This window comes from Phyllobates terribilis, unplaced genomic scaffold (assembly GCF_046119375.1).
Source record: "Phyllobates terribilis strain yellow unplaced genomic scaffold, ASM4611937v1 Scaffold_4__5_contigs__length_816908805, whole genome shotgun sequence".
NCBI classification, from domain to species: Eukaryota; Metazoa; Chordata; class Amphibia; order Anura; family Dendrobatidae; genus Phyllobates; species Phyllobates terribilis.
The window spans coordinates 171,387,646-171,406,103 of record NW_027362764.1 but is presented as its reverse complement, the minus strand read 5'-3'; the positions used below and the strand labels follow the sequence as shown (position 1 = coordinate 171,406,103).

Below are 18,458 nucleotides of genomic sequence, written 5' to 3'. Positions count from 1 at the left end.
ATTATAAGGGAGGGAGGTGTATGACATCATGCATGGGGCATGATAAGGGAGGGGGGTGTGTGTGACATCCAGCATGGGACATTATAAGGGAGGGTGTGTGTGTGTGACATCCTGCATGGGGCATTATAAGGGAGGGGGGGGTGTGTGACATCCTGCATGGGGCATTATAAGGTAGGGGGGTGTGTGACATCCTGCATGGGGCATTATAAGGGAGGGGGGGTGACATCCTGCATGGGGCATTATAAGGGAGGGGGTGTGTGACATCCTGCATGGGGCATTATAAGGGAGGGGGGTTGTGTGACATCCTGCATGGGGCATTATAAGGGAGGGGGGTGACATCCTGCATGGGGCATTATAAGCGAGGGGGGTGTGTGACATCCTGCATAGGGCATTATAAGTGAGGGGGTGTGTCTGACATCCTGCATGGGGCATTATAAGGGAGGGGTGTGTGTGACATCCTGCATAGGGCATTATAAGGGGGGGTGATATCCTGCATGGGGCATTATAAGGGAGGGGGGTGTGTGACATCCTGCATGGGGCATTATAAGGGAGGGGGGGTGACATCCTGCATGGAGCATTATAAGGGAGGGGGGGTGTGACATCCTGCATGGGGCATTATAAGGGAGGGGTGTGTGTGACATCCTGCATGGGGCATTATAAGGGAGGGGGGTTGTGTGACATCCTGCATGGGGCATTATAGGGGGGGTGACATCCTACATGGAGCATTATAAGGGAGGGGGGTGACATCCTGCATGGGGCATTATAAGCGAGGGGGGGGTGTGACATCCTGCATGGGGCATTATAAGGGAGGGGGGGTGACATCCTGCATGGGGCATTATAAGAGAGGGGGGGGTGACATCCTGCATGGGGATTATAAGGGACGGGGGGTGCCATCCTGCATGGGGCATTATAAGGGGGGGTGACATCCTGCATGGGGCATTATAAGGGAAGGGGGTGTGTGACATCCTGCATAGGGCATTATAAGGGAGGGGGGGTGACATCCTGCATGGGGTATTATAAGGGAGGGGGGGTGACATCCTGCTTGGGGCATTATAAGGGAGGGGGGGTGACATCCTGCATGGGGCATTATAAGCGAGGGGGTGTGTGTGACATCCTGCATGGGGCATTATAAAGGAGGGGGGGTGTATGACATCCTGCATGGGGCATTATAAGCGAGGGGGGGTGTGACATCCTGCATGGGGCATTATAAGCGAGGGGGGTTGTGTGACATCCTGCATGGGGCATTATAAGCGAGGGGGGGGATGTGAAATCCTGCATGGGGCATTATAAGGGAACGGTGGTGTGACATCCTGGGGCATTAAAAGGGGGGGGAGTGACATCCTGCATGGGGCAATATATGGGGGGTGGAGAGGGGTGACATCCTGCATGGGGCATTATAAGGGGGGGTGACATCCAGCATGGGGCATTATAAGGGGGGTTGACATAATGCATGGGGCATTAAAAGGGGGGTGACATCCTGCATGGGGCATTATAAGGGGGGAGGGTGACATCCTGCATGGGGCATTATAAGGGGAGGACAGCCTGCATGGGGCATTATGTGGGGGGAACAGCCTGCATGAGGCATTATGTGGAGGGAACAGCCTGCATGGAGCATTATGTGGGGGCATAGCCTGCATGAAGCATTATATGAGGGCCAGTATTCTGTATGGGGCGTTATATGGGGGCCAGTATTCTGTATGGAGCGTTATATGGGGGCCAGTATCCTGTATGGAATGTTATATGGGGGCCAGTATCCTGTACGGAGCGTTATATGGAGGCCAGTATTCTGTATGGAGCGATTCACCGGTTTCTGAGCTATTGTAGAATTTACAATAGATATCACTTATGTAATGTAAGAAGTGAAATCTTTGCATTGTACTATACTTATATTTATCTGCGGTATCTATGCATCATGAATCGTGGTATGTGTTAAAGGGGCCCACTGAGACTCTTTCACCCGGGGCCCACGAAAACCTGGAGCCGGCCCTGTGCTGCTCTCAGATGAGGTAACAAAACCTGGTGACAGATTCCCTTTAATGAATTAGGCACATTGTTCTCCAGCGACCTCATTCATTCAAAATGCCGTGCACAACGCCAGTCTTCGTGAATTGGAGCCATTGTTATTGCCTCACATCGCCCAGTGTAAACAGATGTGCTGCTGACATGATACGTATTTATCTAGATAAAAACTCAGATTGATGCAATGAATTTACTGTGTAAATGAACCATGAAGGTTTTGGTGTGATGGTGCAATATGTTAGCATTTTGGGTCCCACTTTTAACCTTTGCCCAGAGCCCCACTTTGTCTAAAACCGTTCCAGCCCATATGACTACATTACAACACCATGTAGGATAAATCAGATATTTGCACGTTAATACAGATAATTTTGAAGCATAGGCCATGCTGTGATCACCAGGTTTACAGACTCTTTATAGGGTTGGATTGTAGTTAGAGCCGTACATAAATCTTGATTTATCTGGAGTTATAACACAACTGGTTTACTTTATTAAATTTCCTTCATACTATTTTTAGTACTTACTTACAAATCCTTAACCAGGGGAAGATTAGGGATTAAAAGCACTAATGTTTTTATAACCTCCCTCTTGATATCTTACTCAGAATGTAAGCGCCCTCTGCTGGACAAAATAAATTCATCATTTGCCATTTATTGAAGTCACTTTTTTTGTCTTATATTCGCTGACATGCTTTGTGCCAAATTCTTCAAAAAGGCACCTGCGGTTCATGAATCTGACGCAAAATAAAAAGCGCTCTTTATTTTTGTCTTTAACGGGGGTTTTTTTGCGACTTTTTAGCACAAAAAGTCACATATTCTTTAAGAAGTCAAACGTTTGTTTAAAAATGGGCCAAGTTCTGAACTTCACCTGAAAACTTAAAGGCACTGAAGAGCAAATTATTCCAGAAAAGTAGAGAAACCATAATGATGAATTGGGGGCATGGAGTAGAACAAAGACTAATATAGTAATTGTAGTGTTGGGTCAATTATGGTATACAGGTCAACTTCAGCAGAACCACAAGGGGACTGGTTGAACATCCAGAATACAAACTTTTATACATTGGTACGCCTACCATAGTGAAATCTTTTCGGGCTGAAAACGAAAAAGAAAGAACTAAAATATTGTGGTTGCATAAATATGCAGTCCCTTACACTAATACTTTGTTGAAGTACTCTTTGAATTTCTAACAGCATTCAGTTTTTTTGGGTAGGTGTCTATCAGCATGGAACATCTAGAATTGACAATCTTTGCCCACTCTTCCTTGCCGTAGAAGTCCAAATCTGTCAGATTGCGAGGGCATCTCAGGTGTACAGCGCCCTCTTTAGGTCACTGCAGTTTTTCAATTGGATTCAGGTCTGGGATCTCGCTGGGCCACTCTAAAACTTTGACCTTCTTCTGGCAAAACCATTCTTTTGTAGATTTGGAGGTATGCTTAGGGTCGTTGTTGTGCTGAAAGGTGAAATTCCTCTTTATCTTCAGCTTTTTAGAAGAGGGCTGAAGGTTTTGTTGAAAAATTAACTGGAACTGTTCATAATTCCCTCCACCTTGACACCTTAGGTTCCAGTTGCCGAAAAACAGCCCAAAAGCATAATCCAGCCTCCAACATGCTTCACTGTGGATATGGTGTTCTTTTGGTGATGATGTGGTTGGTGTTGGCTTTGCGTCAAACATATTTTTTGGTAAAATACATTGCAGAAAAAGGGTAGTCGTATTTACCAACACAGGTCACAATACTAATGCACTTACAAGATGCAACAAGCCTCCATGATAAAGGCAGAGGCAACACTGGAGCAAAATACTGAGGAAACAACCACTGACAAACAGTAATGAGCGCCAGTGCTTGTTACTCAAGTGTGCCTAGAGTGCTTGGGTATAACAGCCACAATAGGGCATTGCCTGACAAACATGGGCAATCCCCACATGTTTTTTGGCTAACAACCGCAAAACATGGGGGCGCAAACATTTCACTCGAGCACCTACAAGACTTGGTGCATACCCGAGCACCATAGGCAAACTCAAGTAACAAGTACTTGCACTCATAACTACTCACGAACCTACCAGTTTATGGAGAGGGTGCTTGCTTAGTATTAAAATTGCTCACGGATAATGCTTTTATATCCAGTCACTTCGATATAGTGCACAGTGTCAGGCTTACGGCTAATTAGTGTCATCCACACTATTAGATTAGGCTGCCCAACACTATATAAAAGTGTTTGCACCCAACAGGGACAGACACCCTAGTTTACAAGGCATACCTTTTGGAATCATGTCCAAAAAGTTCAACCTTTGTCAAAAAGTATGAGGGAAAAATGTATAATGGTCTGATGAGACAGACAATATAAATATAGGCTTTGGCAAAACATAGCTGGGCGTGGCTGTTTTTCTTTCTAAGAAAAGTTTTCCATCTTTCCACCCTACCCCAAAGGCCAGATATATGAAGAATACAGGAGATTAGTGTCACATGCAGTACTTGCCAGAAATTCCTGCAGCTCCTTTAATGTTGCTTGAGGCCTCTTGACAGCCTTACAGACCAATTTTTTTCCTGTCTTTTCATCAATTTTTGAGGTATGTTCAGTTCTAGCTAACTTCATTGTTGTGCCAAATTTAAGCCACTTCTTGATGACCCTCTTCACAGCATTCCATGGTATAGCAAATGCCTTGGAAATGTTTTTTTTTTGTACCCTTCTGATAACTTTCAAAATGAGATCCCTTTGCTGTGCTGGAAGCTGTTCATGGACCATGGCTTTTGCTGTAAAATGTAACTAAGAAAATGTCAGGAAAATCCTACTAGAGCAGCTAAACTTTATATGGGGTTAATCAGAACCACTGAAATGATGGCAGCTGTGCACTGACTACTATTTCACACAAGTTTACATGTGATTGGCCAATTCTAAACACAACTGCATCCCCAATTATAAGAGGGTATCACACTTAGACATCCACATTATTTTAGTTTTCTTATTTTTATTGATTTGTTTAGTTTCTCAATAGATTTGTACAAATTATGGGTGACATTAAAGATGGAAAAAGTTCTGACATGATTCTTCTTGATATGTTTTTTTTTTACATGACAAAAACCTGGCATTTTAACAGGGGTGTGTAGAATTTTGATATCCAATGTGGATAGATAAGATACACACACCTGTTTTTACAGTTCCATAACAATTTTGTGCGGATTCATAATATAGCACAAATGTTATCTGATGGGGTTTTCCATAGACCTCTGGTGTAATTGCATATATTTGAAGTTTTTTCATTTTTTGTGTTTTTTTTTTTCTACCAGGACATAAATCCCTCCCGAGCCTGAAAAATCTGATCTGTATATAGATCTGTAAAACATTTACTCGTATGTACAAACATATTTCTTACTGTACTAATACAGAACAATTATGGAGTAGGACAACAATGGCGATGATACATATACACAATTTCCTCTAAGCTGTTGTTGCTTCTGATATTTTTGTTGATTTTGTGAACTAAGCACAAATTCTAATATCTGCAGAATCATCAGGGTCTGATATAGCAGATAAATAATACTCCTGTTGTTTCTATTTGGAGATATTCTGCCAAACGGGCGACGGTAATGAGAACTATAAAAACAACAAAAGCCATCATTGATCTTTGGTCTTTGTGAAAAAACAGCGACGGGTATGAATTTCATCTTAAATTATTTCAACTAATTTAGCATCTGTTCCCCTGGTGTTAATATTATCAGCTCGTCTCTAGTCCTCCTAGAGTAGACATACCGTACATAGTTTCCTATAGGTCATAGTTTTCCACTTGGTTTTGCTCAACAGCTGGTACCCGGACTCCTTCCTGCAACTGAGAAGTGGTTCATGGTCTGGCCGAGGCCTGCACGGTCCTCTCAGCAGCACACGTACAATCCCTCTACAGTAACCCGATATTGGCCCACAGTATAAGTATACAACACCCTGCTAAACTTGAGTTACGGCCTCTCCCAGGCATGATGTGGCAGCTGAATGGCCTGAAGGAGTTGTTTGAGAAGAGGTAAAAAATAAGGAAGATTAATCGTATAGGCGCAGAATAACACAAGGCACTATGGCAGAGATGCTGGACACTGCATGAAACCCCATTTTTCTTTCCAAGCAAATTGGCCTTTGGCATTCCACATATTGGGGTTGACATTACAATCCTACATGCCAGCTGGGACCAGTGGATGATCGGAAGGTATTGTGCACATGACCTGTTCATTAAAATGTGACGCCAGACCATCCCCAACCCATATACTGGATGTCAAATTGGAGGGTTCCCTGCTCAAATCCTTTGCTATTAAGCCAGAGTGATCATCATCTGTTACCCATGTAGTAACCATTAAAGAAAAAAAAAATATATATATATATGTCAGTGCCCTGGCAATAATAGCCGCTTTTCAACTCAGGTTCATGTAGTCCAATGAAAAGGAAAAAATCCAGCAAGATTTGTAAACTTAAAACATGATTTTTATTGCAACATTAAAACAAAAAAATTAATAAAAAAAATATGAAAAAAAGGGGGGGTCCTGACTAAGAGTGTGTGCTCAAAACACATAGACCTGTGTCCCCCGAGCTCCTTCTCCATCCCCTCTTTATTTTCATTTTTTTTTTATTCATTTTTTGTTGTAATGTTGCAATAAAAGTCATGTTTTAACTTTACAAATTTTGCTGAGGAAGCTGGATTTTTTCCTTTTCATTGCTGTTACTGCCCAGAAGCCGGAGTCTCTGTGCACCGCATTTCATTGCGGCATTGTACGCTTGTTGGGCAGATATATTTTTTTCCTTTTTCTTGTCCTCATGTAGTCCAATGTTTCCCAAACCTCGTCCACGCGGCCCCCAACACATCACATTTTCCAGGTTTCCATAGTATTGCACAGGTGAGAGAACCGGTGGCAGTTTCTGATGCCTTGATGATAATTCCATCACCGGTGCAATACTGAGGAAATCCTGAAAATATGATGTGTTGGACCATGAGGATGGGAGTGTGGGAAACACTGATGTAGTCAGACCTGCCAGGTCGGCTTCAATGTATAAAAGTGTTTGCAATGTTGGGACAACTCATTTAAATGACTATAACGAGACCGAAAAGGCTACAAGAAAAAGAAGCAAAAAAATATCAGTAGGCGTGGTGACAAGTTAAAAAAATTCTATATTCCCATTCATTAAATACCCTTTATAAAAGCAAAAACCTATAGCCCATGCTATAGCCGACAAAGCTGGAACGTCCTGAGAGTTGTGATTACATAGAAGAACATGATGTTGAGGCAAGTTTCCATAAGAGGTAGGCAAGCCAAAGTAAAACTTGCAGGTGGCAGAGAATCGTTGGAGAAGTCTCTGTAAGATGAGCCACAATTTGCACCGTGATCTTGTAGTCTATAGTGACAAGTCAACGTGTGATCCGTTACACAAACATTTTTATGTACTTAAAGACGTCATTAGAAAAAGTTGCACCTTGTCAATTAGAATTAAATCCATAAATAAAAAGCTTTCAAGATAACAAGGAACAGATTCTGAAGCACAATGGTGAATGGTGGTGGCATCTCAGGAACCTCCAACACGAGACGATTCATAGATACAAAACTTGATTGTGAATTACAGACGAGTGAGTTCTGGAGACAACTTCTATCCACGTGGAAATACAGTCACCCTGGACACCATCCATCCACCTCCTATCTAGTGCTGGGGAGAAGGTCATATCTCTGGACTCCGATGTGACTGGTCATACAACTTCATCTGACTCTAGACCATGCTCATCATACAAAGAGTCCAAAATATTTAGCTGTTTCTCCATAGCTGGCAGATAAATGTTAAGATCCCTCATCATGGCGTCAGTGAATGATTCATCTTTCTCATCTCCTTCCTGAACGGTCAGCGCAGCCATGAATCCCTCATAGGTTGGGGCTGCTCTTAAGGCCAGCTGTAAGAATTGTACAAAACATTACTACTTAACAATTAGAAGTTTATTCCTCATTTACTTTAACAATGAAATAATTTTTGTGAACAAATTTCCAGTTTACCAAGTTACTTAAAGGACTGTTCTTAAGTTTATAAGTTATCCCTTATCCTTTGGATAGGGAATAGCTTTCCGATTGCAGGGGTTCTGACTGCTGGGACCTCCACTGATTCTGGGAACTGGCTCTCTTAAGAGCCATGTGTGAGAGGAGCGGCGATCAATCGTGTGCACCCCCGCTCCATTCATTCTTAATGGCAGTGCTGAAGAGCAGCCGAACGCAGCACTAAGCCATCTCTGGCAGTCCCATTAATGGCCCCAATCTCAGGATTAGTGGGGATCACAGTGATCGGTAAGTTATTCCCCATCTCATGAATAGAGGATAGCTTCCAAACTTCGGACAACCCCTTAAAATGGTATTTGTTGCTTGTATGGTGCAGCCAACATCCTGATCTAACGGCTGGGATCAGAGCCATCTTCAATCCTATGTGTTTCACCACTTAGATGCCATCAATAATGGCCGCTGCATCTGAGTGGTTAGACAAAGGAAAAGGGGCCACTGTCACCCTATTGTTATTCCAGCACTGGGTGCTGATGTGCTTCCATGGTAGACAGAACTAACTAAAGGCCCTGCCATTTACATGTGTCTAATGCAGCACTGAGACAATGCTATACTGAAATATAGCAACATTACATGAGCAGTCCTCAAATAACTCAGACACAGCCAGATTCCCCATAAAGAAGGCACAAATGGCTTAGTACCGTCTCTGCCTTCCTGATCGCTGTATACAAGTATAAGAAGCGCTAACCTCGCTTTCTCCTCTGGACCCAACAATCATGTGATCGTCGAGTGCCGATAAGGAGTAGGCGCTAGTGGGTACTAGCAGACGCAGATCAGCTCTGCAGTTCAAGCAGGCGACTGAATTTGCCCTGTAACTGGGGCTAATATGGAATCCCAAGCTACAGAGGAAATCAGCAATACAATAGTGTACTTGAATGTGGAAATGTCTCCCCCAAAGGTCATTTATAACTTGATATGGGGGAGCAATGCGTGAAATAAATTAAGAAGAAAATACATCTAAGAAAAAAGGAAATTTATTGTAAAGATAATATAAAAAGTGACAATATTTAGGCCCCATGTATCACAAAAAAATTGGAGGCAAAAATTATTTGGATATTGAAATGAGAATTTTTTTTTCTAGCATAATGTGACTTCCCAAGAATAAGGAGCAATTGCCCCATTTTGAACTTAGCATTCCATATGTTATTTTAATCTCTTAAGGGCGCAGGCTGATTTAACACTTAATGAATCTCCAGCTTTGCAAAAATAATAAAAGCAAACAAACAAAAAAAAAAATCTAGATCTTTGCTGCCACCTATAGGCTGAACAGAGTATATCACCCTCTTGGACAAGGCTGTTGGTGCTCAAACCCTAGGGCATGAGAAATCCTAGGTTACAACGAATACCTAGTATAAACAGTATATACTATTACCATATTATACAGGTAAGACACTTACCGCAAATACACCTCTAACCACCCAGCCATGATACTGGCGCAGTGTTTTACCATATGCATTACCTGAAAAGAGCAGAGATATACAGTTACATGATATTACTGTATTCCCAGATGCAGGGTAAAATGCCAGCAGTTTGTTAAAAACTACAAAGCCAGAAAAGCAAAAGGACGCAGAATGGAAATAATGGTGAAGGTGAATGGTGACGTGTAGGAATCTCACCGAACTAGATCTCGCAGACATCACAGATGTGATCGTGTTTGGACTTGTCGCTGAATTTCTTGTGCACTGCCCCACTATAAGGCTCGGTGTACTCTCATAAAGGAGAGAGCAAACTAAAGCAGCATATAAAAGCTCCTGCGCTGTGCAAGGAAAACCTTCCTTCATACATCAGGATCATTGCCTCTATGAAGCCAAGTTCACATTGTGTTAAAGTGGATAACTGTTGGAAGAAGTTATCACCTATCCACAGGACAGGTGACAACTTTTAGACTGGTAGGGGTCCAACCACTGGGACCCCCACCAATAGCCCACTCAAAAACTGTAAAAAACAGTATTAAAAAGGTATATTGCAGCTGAAACAAATTATCTTTTAGATTGGTGGAGGCCATCACTGATCATCAGCACTGGGCATTTTTATCCCATCAGTGTAGGTTCACACAGGTGTAATTTCGCTCTTAGTGATGACCGTGAAAAACAGATAGCACTAGGACCAATGTTATTCTATGGGGCAGTGAAGAGGAGCTTTTTTTTTCCACTGACCAAGTTAGAGTGTACAATTAACAGAAAGAAAAAAATAATCACAGCACGCATTAGTTTCTTCCATGTGTTGGATGAGACTTTCCCAATCAAGACTAGGTGCACAAAAAAAAAAAAAAAATTATATTATATTATATTATATTATATTATATTATATATATATATATATATATATATATATACATACATACATACATATATACACACACACATATATACATAGACATATACACGCACACACACTGTGTTCCAAATTAATATGCAAATATTTTCTCAGATTTTCCCAAATTACCTATATGAATTGCAGTCATTGTAATTTTCCAGTCAAATAACTATTAGAGTACAATTGAAAGGTTTTAGTACAAACTGCCTATGATAACAGTATATTTAAAGAAAAATAAAAAACTCAAACTGCACTCAAAATGCATGTTCCAAATTATTATGCACAGCAGAGTTTTCAACCTTTTCATTTTAATAAAGAACAAAAAAATGGTCATTTTTGAAATTATAAGCATTAGCAGGTTATTACAAACTGAAATCAAACAGTTTTCAACTCAAAACTTTATTCTAGGTGATGTTACATTTGCACATAGGACCGCTTGTTCGAAAGGAGCTTCTGAACTCTCTCGTCCATTGAATTTGTCAGGTTTTGGATAGTTTCTGCTTCAATTGTTTTGCATGAGGACAGAATACCCTCCCAGAGCTGTTGCTTAGATGTGAACTGCCTCCCGCCATCATAGACACTCCTTTTGATGATGCTCCAGAGGTTCTCAATGGGGTTGAGGTCAGGGGAGCATGGGTGCCACACCATAAGTTTGTCCCCTTTCATGCCCATAGCAGCCAGAGATGCAGATGTGTTATGTGCAGCATGAGACGGGGCATTATCATGCATGAAAATGATATTGCTGCGGAATGCACGGTTCTTCTTCTTGAACCATGGAAGGAAGTGCTGTTTGAGAAACTCAACATACATTATGGAGTTCATCTTTACCCCTTCAGGGATCCTAAAAGGGCCGACAATCTCTCTCCCCATGATTCCAGCCCAAAACATTACTCCACCTCCTCCTTGTTGGCACCGTAGCCGTGTTTGCATGGGGTGTCCATCAACCAGCAATCCTCCACTCCATCCATCTGGACCATCGAGCGTTGCACGGCACTCATCGGTGAACAAAACAGTTTTGAAGTCAGTCTTCATGTATTGTTTGGCCCACTGGAGCCGTTTCTGCTTGTGTGCAGTGGATAGAGGAGGTCGACAGGATGGCTTACGCACAGCGGCAAACCTCTGAAGGACCCTGCATCTTGTTGTTCGGGGGACGTTGGAGGCACCAGCAGCTTCAAAAACTTGTCTGCTGCTATGACAAGGCTTTTTTGCCGCTGCTCTTTTAACCTGACGTAATTGCCTGTAGGAAAGAGTCCTCAATTTTCCCTTATCAGCACGCACATGTGTGTACTGTGAATCAGCTACATACTTCTTGATTGTGCGATGATCACGATGAAGTGTCTTGGCAATGTTGATTGTAATCATGCCTTGACCTAAACACTCCACAATTTGTTGCTTCTCAGCAGCCGACACATCCTTTTTCTTTCCCATTTTGGCAGAAAATGTAGGCTGCTTAATAATGTGGGACAGCCTTCTTAAGTAGTCTTGCCTTTCATTGGACACACCTGCCAAACTAATGAGCACAGGTGTCTGCAATTGCTTACAGTGATATAAAGAGCCCTGACACACATCACCATCAATAAGTTTAACTGACAAACAAACAAATTCTTACCTTATCACTCCTAAACACTTTTTGCATAATAATTTGGAACACAGTGTATATCTCTGAGTCCCTGGCGGCGTAGTGTGTTACTGATGGTAGCCTGTGTAACGTTGGTCCCAGCTCTCTGCAGGTCATTCACTAGGTCCCCCATGTGGTTCTCGGATTTTTGCACAACATTCTTGAGATAATTTTGACCCCACAGGGTGAGATCTTGTGTGGAGCCACAGATCGAGGGAGATTATCAGTGGTCTTGTACAGGTGCATCTCACTAAATTAGAATATCATGAAAAAGTTAATTTATTTCAGTTCTTCAATACAAAAAGTGAAACTCATATTATATAGAGTCATTACAAACAGACTGATCTATTTCAAGTGTTTATTTCTGTTAATGTTGATGATTATGGCTTACAGCCAATGAAAACACAAAAGTCATTATTTATTAATTATTATCTCAGTAAATTAAAATAATTAACAAAAAACAGCTGAAAGGCTTCCTAAGCATTTAAAAAGGTCCCTTAGTCTGTTTCAGTAGGCACCACAATCATGGGGAAGACTGCTGACTTGACAGATGTCCAGAAGGCAGTCATTGACACACTCCACAGGATCGCAAAGTTCCAATTTTCATTTGGAAATCAAGGTCCCAGAGTCTGGAGGAAGAGTGGAGAGGCCACAGTCCAAGCTGCTTGAGGTCTAGTGTGAAGTTTCCACAATCAGTGATGGTTTGAGGAGCCATGTCATCTGCTGGTGTAGGTACACTGTGTTTTAGCAAGACCAAAGTCAGTGCAGCCGTCTACCAGGAAATTTTAGAGCACTTCATGCTTCCCTCTGCCAACAAGCTTTTTGGAGATGGAAATTTCATTCTCCAGCAGGACTTGGCACCTGTCCACACTGCCAAAAGTACCAATACCTGGTTTAAAAACATCAGTATCACTGTGCTTGATTGGCAGCAAACTCGCCTGACCTTAACCCTTTAGAGAATCTATGGGGTACTGTGAAGAGGAAGATGAGAGACACCAGACCCAACAATGCAGACGAGCTGAGGGCTGCTATCAAAGCAACCTGGGCTTCCATAACACCTCAGCAGTGCCACAGGCTGATCACCTCCATGCCACGTTGCATTGATGCAGTAATTGATGCAAAAGGAGCCCTGACCAAGTATTGAGTGCATTTACTGAACATACATTTCAGGAGGCCAACATTTTGAATTTTAAAAACATTTTTCAAGTTGTTGTTATAAAGTATTCTAATTTACTGAGATAATGATGTTTGTGTTTTCATTGGCTGTAAGCCATAATCATCAACATTAACAGAAATAAACACTTGAAATTACTCTGTTTGTAATGACTCTATATAATATACGAGTTTCACTTTTTGTATTGAAGAACTGAAATAAATTAACTTTTTGATGATATTCTATATTCTAATTTAGTGAGATGCACCCGTATGTCTTCCATTTTCTAATTATTGCTCCCACAGTTGATTTCTTCACACCAAGCTACTTGCCTATTGCAGATTCAGTCTTCCCAGCCTGGTGAAGAGCTACAATTTTGTTTCTGGTGTCCTTCGACAGCTCTTTGGTCTTCACCATAGTGGAGTTTGGAGTGTGACTGTTTTTTATACTGATAACAAGTTCAAACAGGTGCCAGTACTACAGGTAATGAGTGGAGGACAGAGGAGCCTCTTAAAGAAGAAGTTACAGAAATCTTGCTTGTTTGTAACTGACCAAATACTTATTTTCCACCAAAATTTGAAAAAAATTTCTTTCCAAATTAGACAATGTGATTTTCAGGATTTGTTTTCTCATTTTGTCTCTCACATACACACATATACACATACACACACACACAGTCCCATGGATCTTAAATTTCTGAATAATATGTGCAGGAACATCAAGCTGCTTGGAGATGGTCTTCTCAACAAAATTATAGACAAAGGTAAAGGTTATAATCTTCTTTCTAATCTCCTGAGACAACTCTTCCCTTTGCTTCCTCTGGTCCATGTTGAGTGTGGTACACACCATGTCACCAAACAGCACAGTGAGTATCTGTAGCCCTATATACAGGCCCACTGACTGATTACAAGATTGTAGACACATGTGATGCTAATTAGTGGACACAACTTGATTTAACATGTCCCTTTTGTCACATTATTTTCAGGGCTACCATCATTTCTGTCCAGGCCTATTTCATGAGTTTAATTTTTTTTAAAATCTGTGGAAGCAGAAAAGCAATGTCTGACTTTCATTTGTTCATTTTCATAGATTTTTAATTTATTATTACTTTTGTCAGATTCAAGTTATTTCTGTGACCATTGTGGGTTTTTCTTCCATTAAACGAGGGTACCAACAAGTGTGTGTGTGTGTGTGTGTGTGTGTGTGTGTGTGTGTGTGTGTGTATGTGTATATATAATATATATATATATATATATATATATATATACACACACACATATACATACACTACTGTATATGCTGTTGGCATATACAGTAGTGTACAAAATAATAGCAGTGTGTTCAAAAACATGAGTTAAGCACAAAATCTTTATACTCGTTTTTATTTCCATGCATTGGGCTCATTACACACTGTTTTCTAATTCAAAACATGAAGAGAAATGTATATAATTTTTAACTACTTTACAGAAAATAACAAAAAATGAACATTGGGCTGTTCTAAAAAATAGTGTCTGCATTTGTCTTTACAAACTCACAATAAGTACTCTTTTTTGAGGATTTAGCATTCCTGTGAATCACTAACCTAATATTTAGTTGTATACGCACAGTTTTTTAGAACTGCTTCACATCTATGTTGCATAGAGTCAACCAACTTCTGGCACCTGTCAACTGTTATTCCAGCCCAGGATACTTTGACTACAACCCACGATTTTCTGGTATTTGTTGGCTTTGCCTCAGAAACGGCATTTTTGATGTCACCCCACAAGGGATTAAGGTCCGGGGATTGGACTGGCCACTCCATAACCTCAATTTTGTTTGACTGGAACCAAGATTTTGCTTGTTTACTGGTGCGCTTAGGGTCGTTGTCTTGTTGAAACACCCATTTCAAGGGCATATCCTCTACAGTGTAAGGCACCATGACCTCTTCAAGTATTTTAATATACTGGTCCATGATCCCTGGTATGTGGTAAATAGGTCCGGCACCACAGTAAGAGAAACATGCCCATATCGTGATGTTTGCACCACCATGCTTCACTGTCTTCAGAGTGTACTGTGGCTTGAATGCAGAGTTTGGGAGTCGTCTGACGAACTGTCTGCGGCCCTTGGACCCAAAAAGAACAATTTTACTTTAATCAGTCCACAAAATGTTTCTCCATTTCTCTTTAGGAAAGTTGATGTGTTCTTTGGCAAATTGTATCCGCTTAAGTACATGTCTTTTTTTTTTTTTTACATTTTTTTTTTTTTTTTTTTTTTTTTTTTTTAACAGTGGGACTTTGCGGGGACTTCTTGCTAAGAGATTAGCTTCACACAGGCGTCTTCTAACTGTCACAGTACTCACAGGTAACATGAGACTGTCTTTGATCATCCAGGAGCTGATCATTGCCTGAGCCTTTGCCATTCTGGCTATTCTTCGATCCATTCAAATGGTAGTCTTCCGTGTCTCTTTGGTTTTGCTTTCCAATATAAAGCATTGTAGATCATTTTAGCTGAACAGCCTATCATTGTCTGCACTTCTTTATAAGTTTTAACCTCTCCAATCAACTTTTTATTCAAAGTCCGCTGTTCTTCTGAACAATGTCTCGAACGACCCATATTTCTCAGGCTTTCAAGGAGAAATGCATGCACAACATGTGCTGGATTCACCCTTAAATAAGGGCCACGTGATTCACACATGTTTCTTCACAGAATGATTGACCTCACTAACTGAACTCTGCACTGCTATTATTTTGAACACCCCCCCCTTTCAATTAATTATTCGAATACACAGACTCAAAAACATACAGATCATGACTGCGTAGTAGGTTGGTTTGCTTAGAATCTACTGCACCAATTGGTAAATTGTTTGACACGTGGTAATATAATTTATACCAAAAACAGTGATTAATCAGGTTAGTCATATTGGACTGTTACTATTTTGAACACTACTATATGCCAAACGCATCTATTGCATATACTATGTGCAGGGCAAAAAAATTATATGAATGGGGCCTAGGAAAGAGGCGTCCAAAGATCAGGCATAACCAGCTATGTAAATCAGTCTCAGGAATTGGGTCTGTAACTTCAAAACGTATACCAAAGTATTAAGCCAGATTTTTTATATATTAAATTATCGATTTATATATTACTTCTCATTAGTCTTCATTAACAAGTCTGTTGGAAAAAAGATGTTAAAGTGAGTGATTGTACCAACAAAAAAAATATGTACTACAAAAAAGAAAAAGTCTGATATATATAGATGGTATCATGTATCCTTATTATACACCAGAAATCTCTAGTAGAAGGGGGACACCATATCAGACAATTCTAGGTATATGTCATCAGTGTCTCTCCCCAGAATACCCCATTCCCCTACCACCAGTCACACACTGTGTATATCTAAAACCCCATAAGTCACATCACACACACTAAAGGTTTGCCACTTACTTAATGCAGTCTGCATGTTATTTTCACCATTTTTTACTTCGGTGAGAAATTGAAACAGGAATTTCAACCCTCTGCAGGAAGAAAAAGAAAGGTGGGATTTGTGGCTTTTCTGAGGCATTTCTGCTTATGGCTAAGAAACACATCACATCGTACATCTATTGCAAACATTAAATGGTGATCACTGGCCATTATTCTCCCTTCCAGAGTAATAAGAGTGAGAATGGAGGACAGTACATAAAAGACAGGAGACCAACACTTAATGTACTTTTCCTCCTATCACCAAATTCATTTTTGCAAGGCGGGTCCCTGCGTTATGTGCATGAATAATGAAGTACAAAAGGTGCTGCCATAGTGTCTACTTCTCCCGCTGGAGCGACAGCGTACATTAGATTGCAGGGTGAGCCTCTGTAATGACCCATCTGTACATACATTCCCCAACAGAGCCACTACAGACATCCACAGTGCAGTTTCTTATAGAGAATGGGTTAATGCGGGGAGAGCGCACGCGACAGTGCGCAGGGGAGAGCGCACACTCAGTCCTCAGTCTCTAGGATCTCACACACACACACACACACACACACACACACACACACGGTGTAAAATCTAGAATATCCCATTCTGCCGTCACCATTCAGCTCCACATACTTATTACCTTTTCAGCCACAGAAGCGCTTCAGTTGCGGAATTGCGAACTTGTGCCAGATTATTGTTAATTTCATGGAGAACAATCTTCTGAAGGGTCGTCAATTCTTTCTTATTGGTTATGAATTTCTGATTAATTTTCTGAAAAATTTAAATAAAAACTGATCAGACCTGAGCAACGATAACGTAGGGGAACACCCTCCCATCCATTAGTGTGAAACAGAAAGGAGCACATTTATTTTTCAGTTTACACTAATACTGTAGAGTAAAAAATCCAGATTTTCTTGGCATTTGGCAAGCTTGAAAAAATTTAAGTGTAGTTTACCAGCTGGGGCCGTGGTCTATAAATCCAAGACAGATTTATTAATGCAAAATCCAGAAAACGGTGTAAATTTTGGAACAAATATTTTCTGGCTTGTAAAAAAAATGGAATCAACACATTCAGAAAGTCTAAAATTCACCTAATACACTGCTCAAAAAAATAAAGGGAACACTCAAATAACACTGAATGAATGAAATATTCTCATTGAATACTTTGTTCTGTACAAAGTGTAATGTGCTGACAACAAAATCACACAAAAATCATCAATGTAAATCAAATTTATTAACCAATGGAGGCCTGGATTTGGAGTCACCCCCACAATTAAAGTGGAAAAACACACTACAGGCTGATCCAACTTTAATGTAATGTCCTTAAAACAAGTCAAAATGAGGCTCAGTATTGTGTGTGGCCTCCACGTGCCTGTATGACCTCTCTACAACACCTGGGCATGCTCCTGATGAGGTTGCGGATGGTCTCCTGTGGGATCTCCTCCCAGACCTGGACTAAAGCATCCGCCAACTCCTGGACAGTCTGTGGTGCAACGTGACGTTGGTGGATGGAGCGAGACATGATGTCCCAGATGTGATCAATCGGATTCAGGTCTGGGGAACGGGCGGGCCAGTCCATAGCTTCAATGCCTTCATCTTGCAGGAATTGCTGACACACTCCAGCCACATGAGGTCTGGCATTGTCCTGCATTAGGAGGAACCCAGGGCCAACCGCACCAGCATATGGTCTCACAAGGGGTCTGAGGATCTCGTCTCGGTACCTAATGGCAGTCAGGCTACCTCTGGCGAGCACTTGGAGAGCTGTGCGGCCCTCCAAAGAAATGCCATCCCACACCATTACTGTCCCACTGAAAAACCGCTCATGCTGAAGGATGTTGCAGGCAGATCGCACTCCA

General features: G+C 41.3%; 1 protein-coding gene across 1 annotated transcript in view; it reads right to left on the bottom strand.

Moving 5' to 3' along the window:
* Nucleotides 1–7,138: 7,138 nt before the first annotated feature.
* The window catches only part of PLEKHA8 (pleckstrin homology domain containing A8), a 38,149-nt gene continuing 26,829 nt past the window's right edge, over nucleotides 7,139–18,458 (bottom strand). The window contains exons 11-14 of the mRNA XM_073677926.1: nucleotides 17,243–17,373; nucleotides 16,591–16,661; nucleotides 9,478–9,539; nucleotides 7,139–7,926 (exon numbers count right to left, since the gene is read on the bottom strand). Of these exons, the coding sequence (XP_073534027.1) occupies nucleotides 7,729–7,926; nucleotides 9,478–9,539; nucleotides 16,591–16,661; nucleotides 17,243–17,373 (462 nt within the window). The 3' untranslated portion in view covers nucleotides 7,139–7,728. The remainder of the gene's footprint in view (nucleotides 7,927–9,477; nucleotides 9,540–16,590; nucleotides 16,662–17,242; nucleotides 17,374–18,458) is intronic.